Source organism: Limulus polyphemus, unplaced genomic scaffold, assembly GCF_000517525.1.
Source record: "Limulus polyphemus unplaced genomic scaffold, Limulus_polyphemus-2.1.2 Scaffold526, whole genome shotgun sequence".
NCBI lineage: Eukaryota > Metazoa > Arthropoda > Merostomata > Xiphosura > Limulidae > Limulus > Limulus polyphemus.
The window spans coordinates 111,384-129,661 of NW_013666136.1; the positions used below are offsets into that span (position 1 = coordinate 111,384).

An 18,278-nucleotide genomic window follows, 5' to 3' on the forward strand; every position below is an offset into this window, starting at 1 on the left:
GTTTCATACAACAGACGTTTTCCTTTCTATCTGGTCAAAACAGTAGTGCTCGCGGTTTTGTAGTCAGCGATGGTCGTTTGTTCCCTTGTGTGTGTGTGTGTGTACTACTCTTAAAGTGAAAGCTGACAACAACTTTAGATATGTATACAAGCCACCAAACTGTGACTCAACATTTGAACTTATATTACTTCACAGTTTCCAACTTGGACATTCATGATCAGAGTCGAGTGGGGAATATACTAGTTTATATGAGTTAAATAAACACATCAAGCTGTGCATGTTTACTGCTCATGATCAGAGTCGAGTGGGGAATATACTAGTTTATATGAGTTAAATAAACACGTCAAGCTATGCGTGTTTACTGCTCATGATCAGAGTCGAGTGGGGAATATACTGGTTTATATGAGTTAAATAAACACATCAAGCGCTGCATGTTTACTGCTCATGATCAGAGTCGAGTGGGGAATATACTAGTTTATATGAGTTAAATAAACACATCAAGCGCTGCATGTTTACTGCTCATGATCAGAGTCGAGTGGGGAATATACTGGTTTATATGAGTTAAATAAACACATCAAGCTGTGCATGTTTACTGCTCAATGAGCTCACTAAAGAACGTAATAAGATATTGAGAAATACGAGTATTTATGAAATAAGTTATCTCCCTAATGGTAGAATATTCAACTGCTCAAAGTAATAAAGAGAATAAAGAAGTTGACACCAAACAACACTTTATGTTGCTGATAAGCAAGAAGAATATCAAGTAATTATTGTTTATTTTTATGTTAGCATTACTTTAAGGCCTCTTCCTTATGGTACGAACTGACAGAAATAGAAAAGTACATCACTTTAAGGCATTATTCTTATGGTACGAACTGACAGAAATAGAAAGGCACATAACTTCAAGGCATTATTCTTATGGTACGAACTGACAGAAATAGAAAAGTACATCACTTTAAGGCCTCTTCCTTATAATACGAACTTACGGAAATAGAAAAGTACATCACTTTAAGGCCTCTTCCTTATAGTACGAACTGACTGAAATAGAAAAGTACATCACATAAAACTGCTACTTCTTTAAAGTCTCAGTTATAAAAAACTATCTTTACTTACGTCTGAATTTTGTGGTTGGTAACTTCTAAACCTTTATTAATGGCTTGTGAAAACAGTTTTTATTGAAATGAAACTGAGAATTTAACGTTTTTTTAGTGTTAATTGAAAAATCATGGGTGTCTTTAAAACTAACTCAAAACAAATAGTGTTAGGGAAAAATGGTAGTCACGTGATAGCCAAATAGTTTTGGTCTCTAACAGCTTGAAGTCTGTTTGCAGGCTAATATTTCATTAATGGCATTAAAATTAAAGAAAAAATAAAATGGAGCAAACTTACTACTTTCGGATCCGGACGACTGGTTGTTGTCACTCGACTGAACATTAGCAACGCCTCTTTGCACAGCATGACAATAAAGTCAATTCTAATTTTCTTCCATTAACAAAGTATATATTTTCTTTGCTTTGTATATTTTCTTTATATCAGGAGATTACCGGGAGGTTGAAGTGCCTGAAACTAATGATGTTCCACGCGTTTCATCTCACATTATTCTCGTGAAACGTCAGCTCCGGTGCAACGTATTTAAGGCCTGCCTCAAAGCACGTTTAACAGAGCAAGCTAGCGCTGTCACTCAGTAAAGACGGTTTTCCAGCAAGGCAAGCTGCTCGAAGGCTTGTACCCAGTAATTTATAGAAAACTGTTTGTTTCATCTAGTTTTAACAGAGTAGTCAGTTGTAATGGAGCTGTCTAAGATCTTATGGGTAAGTACATAGTAGAAATGTCACCAGTGCAGTTTAAATATTCATTGCTCCTTTTTCTATTAATTGTAAATACATCATCATTAAAGAAACTTTATACTAAGTGTTTAATGAAAAAGAAAAAAAAATACTGATTCATTGTAATGAAACTAAAACTCCATCTTATACCAACAGCCATCCTTATGTTAGTGACACTTTAGTTTAAATGATCTGAATATCTTTGGTGATATAATTATTGTCTCCTAATGTAGATCCAGCTCGGGATTTTCGTCCTGCTGATCTCAATCAGTTTCGCTAAGAAACTCGAAACACAAGAAGATGACCTCGAAGCAGCAGAAAGTAAACGCTCAGATCTTCAACCAGCAGCAACAGGTTACGGTGGGTACCGTCCAAGAGGTCATGGTGGACACAGAGGAGGTAGCTATCTGAGAAGAGGCGGTCATAGTTATGGAAAGTCTCGTAAAGGTAGCCGTGGCTATGGCGACTACGGAGGTAAGTACAAACATGGAGGAAAGAACCATAAGGTTTATGACGACTATGGCGGAGTGCATAAATATGACAAAGGCGGTCATTCTTATGACAAATACGGTAAGGACAACCACGGCTACTCCAAGGATGGTGGTCTAAGAGGGAAAAAATTCGGCTCTGACCAGTTTGGTGGTACAGGGAAAAAAGGTGGTAAACTTGGTAATGACTATTACAAAGATTATGGACATAAGAAACATGGCTTTAAGAATGTCTACCACAAGGAAGAGTATGGGGACAAGAAATCCTATTTCGACGACTATCACGACAGGGACTTTGGTAAGAAGTACAAAGACTTTAATGACTATTATGATCATCACGCTGGTAAAAAATTCAACAAATATGACGACAGGGCATACTTTGATAAGAACCAATACGGCGATGATTTCCACAAGTACGGTAAGGGAGGATACGATAATTACTATGGTAATGACTTCAAAAATGGGGGTAAGTATTTCAAAGACGGATACGGCTACAAAAAAGGAGGAGGAGGATATAAGAAGGGAAGATATGGTGGTTATAATATCGGAAGTCATGGAGGAAGAGGCGGCGGAGGAGGGCATAGAAGTGGTCGTCATAGAATTGGTGGTCACAAAGGCTAAGAAAGTGTCAGCCATAGTGAGGATTAAGCTGGTGCGAAAAGCGTTTTCAGTTTCTTCCAGAGGTTTCAAAACTGTCTTAAAGGACTTGATAAAAATGGCACAACTTATGCCAAAATTAAGCAATAATTCGCTCCAAATTTTATTACCAGCTTACGTTCTGCTAGCTATTATATACGGAAAGATCAAAAGGCCATTTCCTCTACTGAATATCAGTCTCTAAGATAAATGTGATCAAAATTATTGTTTCGGGAAGCGCGTTTGTAGTGTCGATGAAAGAAGAGTGTCAATGTAATCCATACGTTCTAACGGGTACGTTAAAGTTATCCTTTTTTTCTATTCAATTCAAACTCTTTGAAACAGTGAGGTATTAGTATTGTATTTGAAAATATTATTTCGTCTCAAAGTTTCACGAAATTAATTGCAGGCATGTTGCTGAAGATACTTTCTATAGAATAAAATGCATGAATCAGTTTGAATATTTACATCTAAACTTGTGATTTTTTCACTATTATATTAAAATTCGGTGATGTCACAGATGTGTTATACTAAAATAACATGTTTTTCTGCAGAAGATACTAATTAGATTTTGATGTTATATACCACTTAGTGTGGATGTGCAGAATATAAATATGGGTTTTCAGTGTTTTGCGTTAATAAAGAAAGTATTTCAAATCTGTTGCTTACTGTCGTGAAATCACACCAATCACACACTAGAGAACAACAAAAAAACCTTGCACGTAAACAAAAACATTTATAATTAGTGTAACTCGGGAATGATTAATTCAGTATATATATATACTATTTAGTAGCTTTTTTTCTAGACACAGCTTTTTAACAGGTCATTGGGTTCAGCAAAAGTCGCCCAGTGGGTTAGCAGTAAGATTATGGACTTACAACGCTGAAATCCGGGATTCGAAACACTCTGGTGGACAGAGCGCAGAGAGCCTATTGTATAACTTTGTGCTAAAAAATGTACAACTGTAACTACAGCAAATATGATAAATATCACTTTCTAAACCGAGAAAACTAGAATAGAACAACATTATTTACGGTTCGTACTTTACATGAGGTTCTATTACATTACCAATGGATCCAGAAACAATTGGATAAGTATTAAACTCCATCATCGTCAGACAGTAATTGTTATAAATAGCTTTAGATTATACTACAAATAAACAGTTTATAATAAAGGTTTGTTACTGACGTACGTCTGAACTAAGTTATCTATTTACAAATAATTGAAGTGCAAACAAAACTTGTGTCTAATGGATATCCACTCTAGCACTCCGAATTACACAGAGGGAAAACAATATCACTAAGTACATATGTTTCTTCTATAACAAAGATAAGGAAAACCATGTCATTTTTAATGTCAAAGAGAATGTAGAACCATTTTCAATTCTAACTATATGATAAAATAATATATTCAGAATTACTGTGTTTCTACTATTTTATATAATTCGTTTTACTGGAAATATCGTCATATATATATATATGGAAAAATCCATATATAGTAAACTTCTCTATTTAAGCCATTACTGATGCGACTTTAAAAACATATTGAGCAGCACAGGTGCAAATTTAGTGTTTCTATAGTTTGCCCCAGTTGCCTATTTGAAGGAAATTCCCTTATAACTTATTCAAGTTCACATTGTTTAAAACTAACATAAACGATGTAGTATTTCTTTACAAATAGTCTGATCCTTGTTCACAATAGTAGAGCTAATGTAAGAACACGATCCATCTTTTACAATTAGTTCATTCTTGATTTTAGTTCACATTGGTAGAGATAACATGAAAACCATTCCCAGTATTTTATAAGTAATGGATCATGTTTCACATTACCTAAAATAGGTAATATTCAAAACAAACCCAGCTTTTCACATTATCATGAAGAGAGAACATAAAATCCAACGTTTTTGTTCACCTGAATGAATCAAACGTAAAACCTAAGTTATATTATACAACCAACTAATCATTTTTCCAATTTGTAAAGATAACATTAAACCAAACCCATGTTTTAAGATAATTGATCTTTGTTCACGTTATGGAAATAACTTAGCACTCATTACAGCTTTTACAACTAATTGATACGTGTTTGACTAAGTAGAAATAACACAATATTCAGCCAAAGTTTTTTACAAGTTATTAACTTTTGTTCCGGATTATCACTAATATCATGCTAGTTGATGATACTTAACACACACACAGTCCGGGTTTTTTATATAGTGTTCATAATCTTTAATTAAATATTAACGCATTCTTCAACCTTATCTTTGTTCACGTTGCTAATTAAGCTTTAAGCCTACAATGCAGTTTTACAATGGGTCATTCTAGTTAGTTCGTTTCGAACACACATGTAAGAATTATGATGTACTCATAAAATTAGATTTAAGGCACATTGTTTAGGCCTTCCATAATTCCATAAAGATTAGGCAGATTTAAGACACTATATGGTTTAAAGCTGGTTGGTTAGGTATCGTTTAGGTCTTCAATAAGTTCCTGTTGGTTAGCTAGATTTTATATGCTTTGTCAGCATCACTATAGGTCTGTTAAAGATTACTTCGATTTTATAATGGTGTTTAGGTTTTACCAAACATTCACTCTGATTAGCGTTTAAGGCATTGTGCAAGTTTACTATAGGTTCACACTACTTTTAAAGTTTGTTTTAAATTATTATGGATTCTTTTATAAAGACAACTTAGGTTTCATATACTGTCTACTGCAATAGTTAGTTATTTTATTTCATAGGCATTTTACAATCATGTTTATGTTGTTTAAGTAAGCTTAAAGCATTGTTGAAGTACATTATGGGTTCATATTGGATAGTCATGGTTTAACTATTATTCAGGCTTACTGCAGATTCATTGAGTCTTAAGATAGGAGTTCTTTCAAGGCATTGTTTAGGATGGTTGCTGATAAGTTTTAGTCCTATTACTTTTGTCTATTGTGTATTTAAAATACACAAGTCTAACTTGTTTGTACTTGTGTGGAAAATTTTTAAAGACAACAAAAACATCACTGGAATTTGTTTTGTATTCATTAAAGGATTTTATATCAGAATAGGGGATTATTTGAAAAATAAGGTTAATACACTGCTTTTAAACTCGAAGATATATAACATTTATCTCTTTTACTCTTAGAAATGATATAAACTTTGAAATTATTTATACGACTTCGTTATTGCAATTCGATGAAACATTTAAGTTTATGCTGCCTTCATTATTAAGATAATTTGTTAAATCAAGAATAAGAAAATTTTCTAATTCTTCGTCATGAAATGATTTAGCAATAAAATAAAATTGTATACTTTTAAGGAATTAATAAATGATTTTAAAGCATGAAGAAATTTTAAAAGAAATATAATTTTTTGCAATTTATTTCAATCAACTATTAGTAGAAAATCATCTAAGTATGTCTTTATTTGTTGCGTAAAGTTACGCTATAAGTTGTTAATCTATTATTTCAAATATCAGAGGAACTGACATCGTTTTAAAACATTTATAAAAAAATCGTTATAGCTTAAAAATTCACAGTTAAAACAAAGATGACATTATAAGATTAAGTTTAAGAACAGTTGTTATGATACAAAAGTAAAACAAACATGTTTTGGTAACTAATGAATGACACTGAAGATAAACAAAATCTTCCATTGAGTATTTTTACTTCACTATCCCAAGTGATAAGTAGACACAGATGAAGAATAGAGTTCGTATTGTTCATTCCCTCTGAAAACCAGATTCATGTAGAAAAACTATGATCGGCACAAACTTATATTATTTTTTCACGACGACCTTTTTTTTCACACGTTTGGCTTTCATTTTCACAATACGTTGCATAGTTGGAAACTAAAGCATTAGAATAGATTTATATAGCCTTAAAAATTAACCGGAAAACTACAAACTTCGCTAATTTGGTTAAAAAAAACAGCCTTTTATTAACAACATTACATTTCAAACCATGTATGATGTAATGACTTTATCTCCTTTGAAGCTGATTTTCCAATGCTTTTACTAGTTAGGCCTAGTAGAGGTAGTTCACTCATTTAACTTAAGGTTTTGGTATTATAGATATAGTAACTGACATTAAATATCAAATATTTATTTCCTATTAACAAGAGAAATGCGACGACAGCTTCTAGCCTCTGTGCAAATATACATGAGTCAATTTAAACTAAAGTCTTTAGAAGATATACATGGAATTACGAAGTGTTGACATTAAGAGAAGAATTATATCATATATACTGACGACCATTTTACGAAGATGTTATCACAGACTAGTGGTGTATTCCAGAACTAAACATTGTTAGCTAGAGTTCATTGTTTCGGATAAATCTGTTTCCCTCTGAATTTTTACCAGAATAATGATGTCGAATTTTTCCATAAGCACCTGAAAAGAAGAAGAATTACTGAAATAAAAGTACAGGTCAATATGTTTCAAAATAATTAGGCTAATCTTACATTACTTTACAATTTATTCATAAAGACCAACATAACTTTGAAATTCTACAATAAATGAATGACATTATTATTTAGTATGAAATTGCAAGAACGTAAAGAAATTGAACTTTTTTTTTTTAAATGGCAAGATTACAATTAGTAAAGTTGTGCTGATTTCAATTAACCAATTCACTTAAATAATTAACACTTTTATAATAAAACTCATGATTTTAAGTGAAAATGACTTACATATACGACTACTTTCTGGAGGGGTGTTTCTAGGTAATGGAGAAAACCGACTTGATTCAGCTTTAAGGTTTTCCACAGCCTCCTCACACTATCAAACAAATGAAGAAATTATTCCAAATAGTTATAATTTTAACAGAAAACATTTTTCGCAACGAAAAAAAAATATTTTGTTCTGTAGAAAAACGTTGATGTAATGACAAGTAATTTTTATGCATAATTTTATTCATAGAAAACACAGAGTTTTTTACATAACAAAAAATACATTTAATACGTTGTGTTTTATCTCTTCTCCAAAATGTTAAACATTTTTTTTACCTATTTATAAAAACACCGTGATTCACAAGAACGTTTGTTTGTTTTATAACAAAACCAAGCTAGACTATCTGCTATCTCCATGGCCAGAAATCGAACCTCGGATTCTAGCATTATAACTCCGTAAAGTTGCCGCAGGTAAAAATATTAAATTGACAGTTTTTCTGCTTTAAATATTTTTAATGTTATAAAAAATACGTAATAAACATAAGTAAAATTTTTACTACCAGTGACACTTTAGTGGCACTTGATAACGAAATAACGGTTTAATAACCCAAGGGGGGGGCGATTAAAAAGTCTTATTTATTTCACCATTGTGGCGGATCTCTAAAGGGCATTTTATTTAATGATTGTTTCACAAAGAAAACCTGACTGAATTCACTCATTGATTTGTTTTACATTAGCCTGAGATCAAATACAAGGCTGAATAAATTTCTCTTAAACTCTATTTTTGAGTCAATGTAACCTTAATAGTTTCCAGGTAATTCGTGACAGAATTATTGAATATAATTGAAATAATGATAAAGGTATCCAATTTTAATTTAATATTTTAGATTAGTCATTAGTCTTAGTTGAAACATAGAATATGGCTGTATGAGAATTACGTTGAAGTGGTAACTGAAATAATGAAATGCGTAGAATCTTCGCTCACCCAGTCGGTCATTTCTGGTCGAGCTATCTTCATTAGAAAACCAATTCTCTGTGCTTCCTGTATTTCACGGTTCTTGACGCGGGTCGAATCCAGAAATTTCAGTTTGGGCAATTTATGAATTACGTAGTACCTAAAAAATAATACAATAAGATCATCACAATGAAATTATAAGAAGAGAGGACTCGAATTCCCGAGGATGTAGCAAGCAGTTACGATCATTATATTAAGAATGTGTTATCAGAAATTTGCATCGCTTATTTTGTAGCACGTAACGGATTTAAGGAAAAATTACAAAAACTGATTTTTCGGTAGTAACGTGCCTTTTTTGTCCTTTGTCTGTTTTTCAACAAAGAACAAAGCGATAGAAAAAGTATTTCAGCCAACTTTCTCATGGTTTAGTCACAGTCTATTTCTCTTCAAATTTACTTGTTATATAAAAAGGTTGATTAAGCTAATTAGATAACGCTCTTTCTAAGTGGGAGTTGTGATTCGTACGGTATGTAAGCCTATCAGCATATTCAACAAATGTTGTTGGTTATCTTGAATAAAACAGTTGATAAGAATGTTTGTTCGAAGCAGATAAATCACTTACATACATCGTTTTCTCAGTAGATACATTTTTACATAATTAATAAGATAAGACACTTGAAAAGATGGTTCAGTTACTAAAAATTACTCATATTGTTCGTTTGTGGCACGTAATCAAATAAAGGCACAGACTGAAAGAATAAATAGTGATTTCAAAATGAGTAGAATGACAACAAGGCATAGGAAAAGAAACATGAAACAAAGATGTAAAGATGAATAGAAAGAAAAATAGCAATAGACAGATCGGTAAATAGTAATAAAATGCGTGCTGACCAATACAAATACAGCAATGAGTAGACAAAACAAATAAACACAGAAAGTAACAAACCGTGAAGAACAGAAGGAACGAAGATGTGATAGATAAAGTGATAAACGGACAGAGAAACAGATAAATAGAGAGAGAAAGAAATCGTGATTGGCAGGTGAAAAGACAGTGTGTAGAAAGTTTAGTTACGTAATAAAGAGGGTAGGACAGACAGAAACGATCACTGATGAGGTTCCACTTGTGGTAACATAAAGTCTGTTTTTGATGGTAATCCTTTCTGTTGTTATTGTTGTTGTGGACAAGAAATAACCGTTTGTTGTTCGAAACTTCCTGATAAAACAACAATGTAGTTTTCACTCACCTATATCTCTGGTAGTCTTCTTCGTCTTTGTCACTGTTCGTTAACTGATCTGGACAGGCAGGGTTTCCAAGGAGACTAAGATAGGACAGATTAGGATAACATCTCGCTAATTGAATCAGTAGTTTCTCCAAGTCTTTGAACTGTAACGCAGCAACAAAAATAGTTAATAATGTCATTAAACATTACTACATTTTATGAATGGTAAATAATGGAAAGTAAATAATCACCGGATTAGTGAAGTAACGCTGGATTGAATGTCTTTCATTAATACAGGTTTACTGAAGAGAAAAATTCGGTTAAACTTTAACTAAAAAGTCAAAATATCACTACAAAAATATCATATATTTTAATTTATTTTCCCTTCAATAAAAAGGTTAGCTATAACAAGTAATCTTAAATTACCCACTGAATATTTTGATATAATAAATTTAATAATCTAGATTTGTTATCCCCAGTGGTTCAGCGTTAAGTTTGGGGGATTATAATGCAAGATTTTGGGGTTTGATACCGGTTGAGCTTCATGGCTTACAATAATACAGAATTTCGGGGATCCCTGTTGGTTCAGCGTTATACTTGATGGCTAATAATGAAAGACTTAAGGGTTCAGCAGTAAGCTTGAAGACTTATAATGTAGGGCTATGTTGGCTTATAATACAGGATTTTGGAGTTTGTTGTTTGTTCAGCAGTACGTTTGATGTATTATAATCCAAGATTTCGGAGTGTATTGTTCGTTCAGCAGTACGTTGGATGTATTATAATCCAGGACTTCGAAGTTTGTTGTTTATTCAGCAGTACGTTTGATGTATTATATAATCCAGGATTTCGGAGTTTGTTGCTTGTTTAGCAGTACGTTTGGTGTATTATAATACAGGATTTCGAAGTTTGTTCTTTGTTCAACAATACGTTTGATGTATTATAATACAGGATTTTGAAGTTTGCTCTTTGTTCAACAGTACGTTTGATGTATTATAATCCAGGATTTCGGAGTTTGTTGTTTGTTCAGCAGTACGTTTGATGTATTATAATCCAGGATTTCGGAGTTTGTTGTTTGTTCAGCAGTACGTTTGATGTATTATAATCCAGGACTTCGAAGTTTGTTGTTTATTCAGCAGTACGTTTGATGTATTATAATCCAAGATTTTGGAGTTTGTTCTTTGTTCAGCAGTACGTTTGATGTATTATATAATCCAGGATTTCGGAGTTTGTTGCTTGTTTAGCAGTACGTTTGGTGTATTATAATACAGGATTTCGAAGTTTGTTCTTTGTTCAACAATACGTTTGATGTATTATAATACAGGATTTTGAAGTTTGCTCTTTGTTCAGCAGTACGTTTGATCTATTATAATCCAGGATTTCGGACTTTACTGTTGATTCAGCGGTAAGTAATTTTTAAAACTAAAGTTTTGCTGTAAACTTTTTTTTTTCACGTTTAAACTGGTGAAATTAAAGTAAAAGCGGAAGTATGCTCAAAGTTTATTATTATTATTTCTTTGTATATGAAATAGCTCAGTATGATCCAAAACTACCTTTGTTAGGTTACAGAATCTGTAATTAATAGAAACAGGCAGATATCAATCACTGAATAGTGTAATGTGTCGTAGACTAAAAGTAAATAGAGGCAATTATATGGCAGAAAATGTTCCTGCTTGTTTGATTAAAATGTTAAACAGACCGGAAAGTGAACCTACATTCATTAAAAGATGTTGAGCAACTTATGAATGGACTTTCCTGGAAAGAAAAGCAATCAAAACAATATGAGACTGGATATCAAAGAATGTTAAAGTTTTCTTAATCGCTACTTAACGATGTTTTTAAGACTATATCCTGTAAAGAATCGAATATTGTCTGGTGGCTTGTTTATAATTAACTGAAGAGCACTCAGACGCAGAAACAGATGATGTAGACTGAATCTAAAGCTTCAATAATCATGAATTTTCTACTTAATTTCCCTAAAATAACAGAAAATAACCTGTTTCTAATAAATTTTCTGTTAAAGTATGGAATTTGTAAAAGTTCTTTAAAATGTTTTTCGGGTTCTTTTTTCCCTAGTTTTTCACTATAAACTCCTGAGAGCAGAGCATTATTAATAATGTTACTAACTTCTGAGTTTTTTTTGAATAATCAAAATGTATTTCTGTCTTCAAGCGTTCATCTATTCAAAAATAGCCTGATCAAAATAACTCAATAAATTGTTTGCCATGCTAAGCCTTAGGTTAAAGTTAAATACACAGAGACGTTCAGTGGTAGGTCAGATTTGTCAACCTTGACAAAACATTAAAACATTTGGGGGGGGGGCAGAATTACACCTTTGAGTTTATAAATAATTATGATTTCTTTATCTGTTTTATGTATAATTTACAATCTACCTAGTAAAGCTAAGGTTGCAGAAGTCACCTAATAGACAAATATGTTATTGGAATTGATCTTTTAAAGAAATAGGTCTCAAAAGGGAATGCTGCTTAAAATCAAAATTATTCCACAGAATTTGGATCACAAAAGCCACGTTAGCAGTAGCAGTTTCCCGTTGCATGGGGAAGAATATTCCATAGAATGTGGATCACAAGTAGCAACTGTTTCCTGTTCCATATTAAAGAATATTCTATAGAATGTGGATCACAAGTAGCAACTGTTTCCTGTTCCATATTAAAGAATATTCTACAGAATGTGGATCACAAGTAGCAACTGTTTCCTGTTGCATATTGAAGAATATTCCATAGAATGTGGATCACAAGTAGCAACTGTTTCCTGTTGCATGGCGAAGAATATTCCATAAAATGTGGATCTCAGAAGTCATGTTAACAGTAGGTATTTTCTGTTGTATGTTGATTCAAGTAAGTCTGAATAATTTTCGTATTTCTAATTCTAATTGATATTAATTATAAATGTACATACTATCAAGACAACTATACGATGATATATTATCGACTTTCTTGTATCAAACACCTGAAAAATAAAACTATACTCCATACAATGACATCTCGCTGTTAAGTCGGTATCAGGACGTTTGCTGTTTAAAAAATTCAAGGTATAGATAATAAGAAAACAATAAACCTTTCAAAACCTGTTTATTAGAAGTTCAAAAACTTAATGAAGACTTCAAGTTGTCGTTTATGCAAATCGCATACCCTATATTTTAAAAATTATGTTTGATGAATCGTTTCTGTTTTATTTGGTTGTTCGTTTAGCATAAAGCTCCAGAATGGGCTATCTGCTGTCCAATGTAGGAAAACGGACCCCGTATTATTTTTTTTTTTTTGCGTTGAAAGTTTGTAAACTTATCGCTAACCCAACGGGAAACAAACCGTTTCAGTTAACACAGAAGCAAAATATGTTCTTTTTCAATTTCATAAAACATCAAAATAACGGTAAAAGGTAGTGTCCGTTTTGAAGGATATTTCAAAGTTTGATCATTTCTATAATATTTTATTGTATAAATTTACAGAAATTACAAGTTCAACGTACATGCTTCTTACCCAATAGTTTCGATGTCGAACGTTTATATATATCTGAAAAATAACATTTTGGACAAATAAATCCTACTATTTTTTATGTTAATGGATTCAATAATCATGCTTCACACCCACTAACTTTGATGTTCAATATTAGTTCAATGTGACATCATATGTAGCAAGTAATATGCGGATGAAAAGTAAACCGTACTATTTTTTATGTTCATGAATTCAATAATCATGCATTCCCCACACTATAATAATTTGTAACTTGTTTACATACAAACTTGTTGCTCTGTAGCAGTGGATCTAAACCTTATCTTAGATTACTCTATACGGAATTATGTATTTACCTACTACATGAACATATATTATGTTCATTGTTAAGAAGGATAGCGGATATTAAAACACTTAGTGTGACGATGGGATATAAATATTTTAGAACATATTTTTATGTATGCTTTCACGTGCAGGTTTGAAGTGTATTATTTGAAGTTTCTAAAAAGCTGCGTGATATTCGAAATACGTAAATTGTACTAATGTCACTTACTATATAATTTAATTAACTGTGGAATAATTTCCTTTTATAAACATTAGGTGTATAAGAAAGAAATAGTTTTTGGTATGAATAAAGCAGGGAAATTTCGTTAATGTCAGGCCTAAGTTAAGGTTAATGGATTTTTTTTGTTCTTGCCGTTTTAGTCTCAAGGCTACTTACGACCGTTGCTGATGTTTCATCGGTGATTCAAGGTCAAATTTTTACCTGTGATGCCAATCTCCTCTTCAGGTAAAACCGTCGCTAATTTAGCAGTGAAAGACTATTACCAATCACCGAAAAAAAAATCTAACTCGTCTTTTTAAAATTGTTCCTGAAATGAATTTGTTTGATTGGACTTCTACAAAGTTGCATCACAAAGATGTTTCTAAATAAATATATATCTTTTTGTTTGCTTAGTATCTAGTAAACCCAGAAGATATAGTGATTTATATTCTTACAATATTGTTGAAGAAGCTTGTTAACAGTAGGTTTCACTGTAAAAAGCATGATAAAACTGGATGTCCTAACATAGTTGAAGTAACGTTCATGTAATTATCTCCCAAAACAATTATGTATATATCTCCGTCCCTAAATGGCAACTGTAGAGCAAGACGATAAATGTTTGTTTCAAAACTACAAGCTTTATAGTATGAAGCATCTACAATGAGGGTTTCATTTACAAAGTTTCTGGTCATGATAAAGCCCAGTGCTTAAGAGATTCTGCGAGGATTACAGTCTGTTCCAGTAGAAAAATCAGATTATTGCATGACATAGTGCGTCCTTTCAAGCCACCCTCTAGTGACTTAATGAGACAGAAATAGTTTCAACAAGTTATACTGAATTTTTGTAATCATTTTGTTATGCTAAAACATTCTAGGATTAAAAAATATACATTTCCCAACGAAACTTGATTTTAACCAGTGTTATTAAATAGTAAAGACGCTCCAGTAAATGCTTCCAGCCTTATGAACACTGAAATAAATGGCTAATTACTTTAGGTATCCAAACGGACAAAATTTCACAGACAAGAAAGGCATAAAAATTTATCATAAAACAAAAAATGTTTTCTTGATATACCTTGTTCTTGTTGACAGATAAAGTTTGAAGATGAGGATTGTGACAAAAAGATGCATCATCCTCCAAGTCGTTGTTGTCAAGAATTAACTCCTCCAAGGTAGTAAACTGATCTAAAGTGTCAAGGCACCTGTTTTTTTTTACAGAGAACGAGAGATCAAAACAGTGTAAACTGTAGCAGCTATTCTGCATGATAATACAAATACAGGTGGTCTGTAGGTGGACTTAAATAATAATACAAGGAACTTCGTGACTGATTTTGCAAAAACAATACTTTGTACTCGAATTATCGATTAGGCTGAGGACAGATCTGTAATAAAAGTTTTCTAAGTTAGAAGTTTCTGTAAGTGTTTTACAAACGTTTAATCTTTGAAAAATTGATATCCTAATCAACAAAGGACTTTACTAAATGAAGAATAGCCATCAGAAAAGCCAGAGATAAACTTCAGTCTTTCACTAAAAGGTGGATATTTAAACATATTTCATTTCTCGCTTTCTTATTATTTTATTTTCTCAAGTTATTCCTGAAGAAAAGAAGTAAACAAATTACAGATGACTAAAGCAACTAGACACTTGCTTACTACAAAAATGTTATTTGCACACAAAGAAACAACCCACAAAAAATATTTCTGACAATAAGATATTCCAATTCATTCAAAAAAGTAAACTATTAGTTCGATTGATTAATATGACAAGTATATTATGTTTTGGTATTTTCAACCTGATCGCTACCTTATGTGAGATATTCGATTAATTAATATGGAATTAGAGGCCCCGAAGTGTGGACATGGGTGTCTTTAATTCCAAACTGCTGACGTCTTTAATTCCAAACTGCTGACTAAGTGTTAAAATAAGTGTCTTTAATTCCAAACTGCTGAGTAGAGCAATGACGACCAGTCAGCAGCAACACGACTAATATTAATTAATCGAATAGCGAGATTGACTGTCACTTTTGTAACTCATCCACAGCTAAAAGTGGAAAAAGTATTCAGCGACATATCGTGTACTCAAACATAAGAATAACAATACAGAAATTTGAAGATATAAAAAACAATCTTTCTTAGATTAACATTAAGTCACTAAGAGGTGCTACAGACGTTCATACAGATCATTAAGTCACTAAGAGGTGCTACAGACGTTCATACAGATTATAATATAAATTTTTATCAGCAAAGGTTAATGGTTTGGTAGAACAACGTATTTTCAATCACTTCAGTAAAAACGTTTTTTTAAGAAAGTTTGTTGACATAAAATTTACACGTCTATCGTTTCTCCTAGTTTGGACGAAAAAGTTACTTGGGAATCCAGTGATATTTTCAAGGTTTTGTTTACATACAAATTTATCAAAATACTAAACTACTGAGGAACATTCATTTTCAAACATAATTTTGCTAATATGAAGATAAGTGGTGACACCTATATAGGTACAGCTGTTGAATGAAACACATATTTATGTTTGATTTGTTAAAAGTCATGTCTGACGTCACTTTTGTTATTAATGATAGCCAATTCACATAAATGATACAGGGCATAAAATAATAGTAAGTCAGTCTTAATATATTTGACAATAAACTATCCTAGGCATTTTTTAAATGATTTACTTAGCAGCTATTTACTCAGTATTAGATGTATTGAAAGAATGAATTTTACAGAGTTTAGTGGAAAGACAAAAAAATACAGACCAAGCATACTTTTATATACAGACCAAGCACACTTTTATATACAGACCAAGCACACTTTTATATACAGACCAAGCACACTTTTATATACAGACCAAGCACACTTTTATATACAGACCAAGCACACTTTTATATACTGACCAAGTACATTTTTATATACAGACCAAGTACACTTTTATATACAGACCAAGTACACTTTTATATACAAACCAAGTACACTTTTATATACAAACCAAGTACACTTTTATATACAAACCAAGCACACTTTTATATACAAACCAAGTACATTTTTATATACAAACCAAGCATACTTTTATATACAGACCAAGCACACTTTTGTATACAGACCAAGTACATTTTTATATAGAGACCAAGTACATTTTTATATACAGACCAAGTACACTTTTATATACAGACCAAGCACACTTTAACCAATAACGTACATTTTCTTAAACTAAGCATATTTCAGTTATTGTTAACCTAGATTTATATGGACCAACTCTAAGATAGATATCGAATTTAAAGCTATATTTATAGATAGAAATCTTTTGAATGCTTTCCAAACGACTGTTAATTAAAACAAATTATTTATGCAGCTTGTTTTACAGGATATAGACACTAATTAACCAATAATTTCACTATTAAATGTAAAATTATAGGTTGATTACTGCTTATGTGTTGTTAGATAGTAATCAAAGTACTAGACGTACGCGTTCTCAAAAATTACATTGTAGTAGCTAGTGCACCTAGATTTAAAAAGAGAGTTAAGCTGAGCCTAACTTTTATATATTTGCATGGTTTATTTACTGATATAATAGTAAACAAAACACGTACCTTAAAGCATTAAAACTAACGTCCAATCTTTTCGTCAAAGGACCGTACGTAGTCCCTAAAACAGGGGGTATTTCAAAGCAATCTTGTCCAACGTAAGAGAGCTGAAAGAAGATCGTATTCGATATTAGAAAATTCCATATACAAATTCAAGAATGCAACATCAAATAATGGAATAAAAAACACACTCTTATCTGCTCTCACCAGTCTCGACAATCGAGCGAATGAGGATTTAGTTTACTGTCAATGATGATGAAACACAAAAAATGAGGATTTAGTTCACGGTCATTGATGGTGAAACATAAATAAAAAAAACACTTTATTGAAGGAATATTTCGAGAATCGGTTACATAAATCTATTGACATTGTTTTCAAGGTGGGCTTGAAACTTAATCATATAAGATATCCAACACTATTAATATCACGAAACAGTTTCTGTCGACAGCAGAAAAGAACAATTGTGTTAGTAAATGGCAAAACACGAAATTTGGATTTTGTATTGTTTTTCATCCTTGCCCCATTATACGTGCCGTTGATTGATGTTGGATACATTGACAGAAACTAGTTTACACTATACAAGTATGTCGCCACTGTTTATTTCTTCTTTTAGTTATTGTGCGATCTGTATGAATATTTTATTTTATGTAAGGAAAATATATTCATGATTCTTTGTAGGTGTGAGAACTGCATATATACATTATAGACTTATTTATACCATTTTGAAAACTGTTTATATACATTATAGACTTATTTATACCATTTTGAAAACTGTTTATATACATTATAGACTTATTTATACCATTTTGAGAACTGCATATATATATATATATATACATTATAGACTTTAATACCATTTTGAAAACTGTATATATATATATTTCACAGTATTGAAGCTACATAGAGTTA

At 31.8% G+C, this 18,278-nt stretch overlaps 2 protein-coding genes across 2 annotated transcripts in view; one reads left to right on the forward strand and one right to left on the reverse strand.

The window, feature by feature from the left end:
• The first annotated feature begins 1,697 nt into the window (after positions 1–1,697).
• Positions 1,698–3,518, forward strand: LOC106458873 (cold and drought-regulated protein CORA-like). Its single transcript, XM_022385233.1, has 2 exons — positions 1,698–1,811; positions 2,060–3,518. Exons 1-2 carry the CDS (start codon positions 1,788–1,790, stop codon positions 2,933–2,935), a joined length of 900 nt encoding a protein of 299 aa, XP_022240941.1. The 5' UTR covers positions 1,698–1,787; the 3' UTR covers positions 2,936–3,518.
• A 3,329-nt stretch (positions 3,519–6,847) lies between these two features.
• LOC106458876 (leucine-rich melanocyte differentiation-associated protein-like) overlaps positions 6,848–18,278 on the reverse strand; it is a 22,428-nt gene continuing 10,997 nt past the window's right edge. The window contains exons 2-7 of the mRNA XM_013918434.1: positions 17,376–17,476; positions 14,866–14,992; positions 9,802–9,941; positions 8,588–8,717; positions 7,624–7,711; positions 6,848–7,324 (exon numbers count right to left, since the gene is read on the reverse strand). Of these exons, the coding sequence (XP_013773888.1) occupies positions 7,245–7,324; positions 7,624–7,711; positions 8,588–8,717; positions 9,802–9,941; positions 14,866–14,992; positions 17,376–17,476 (666 nt within the window). The 3' untranslated portion in view covers positions 6,848–7,244. The remainder of the gene's footprint in view (positions 7,325–7,623; positions 7,712–8,587; positions 8,718–9,801; positions 9,942–14,865; positions 14,993–17,375; positions 17,477–18,278) is intronic.

What these genes read in the sequence shown, in the direction of transcription:
- LOC106458873 (XM_022385233.1), top strand. Translation starts at nt 1,788, where the DNA reads ATGGAGCTGTCTAAGATCTTATGG. An exon ending in AGCTGTCTAAGATCTTATGG is followed by an intron (nt 1,812 to 2,059) that starts GTAAGTACATAG and finishes CTCCTAATGTAG; the next exon opens with ATCCAGCTCGGGATTTTCGT.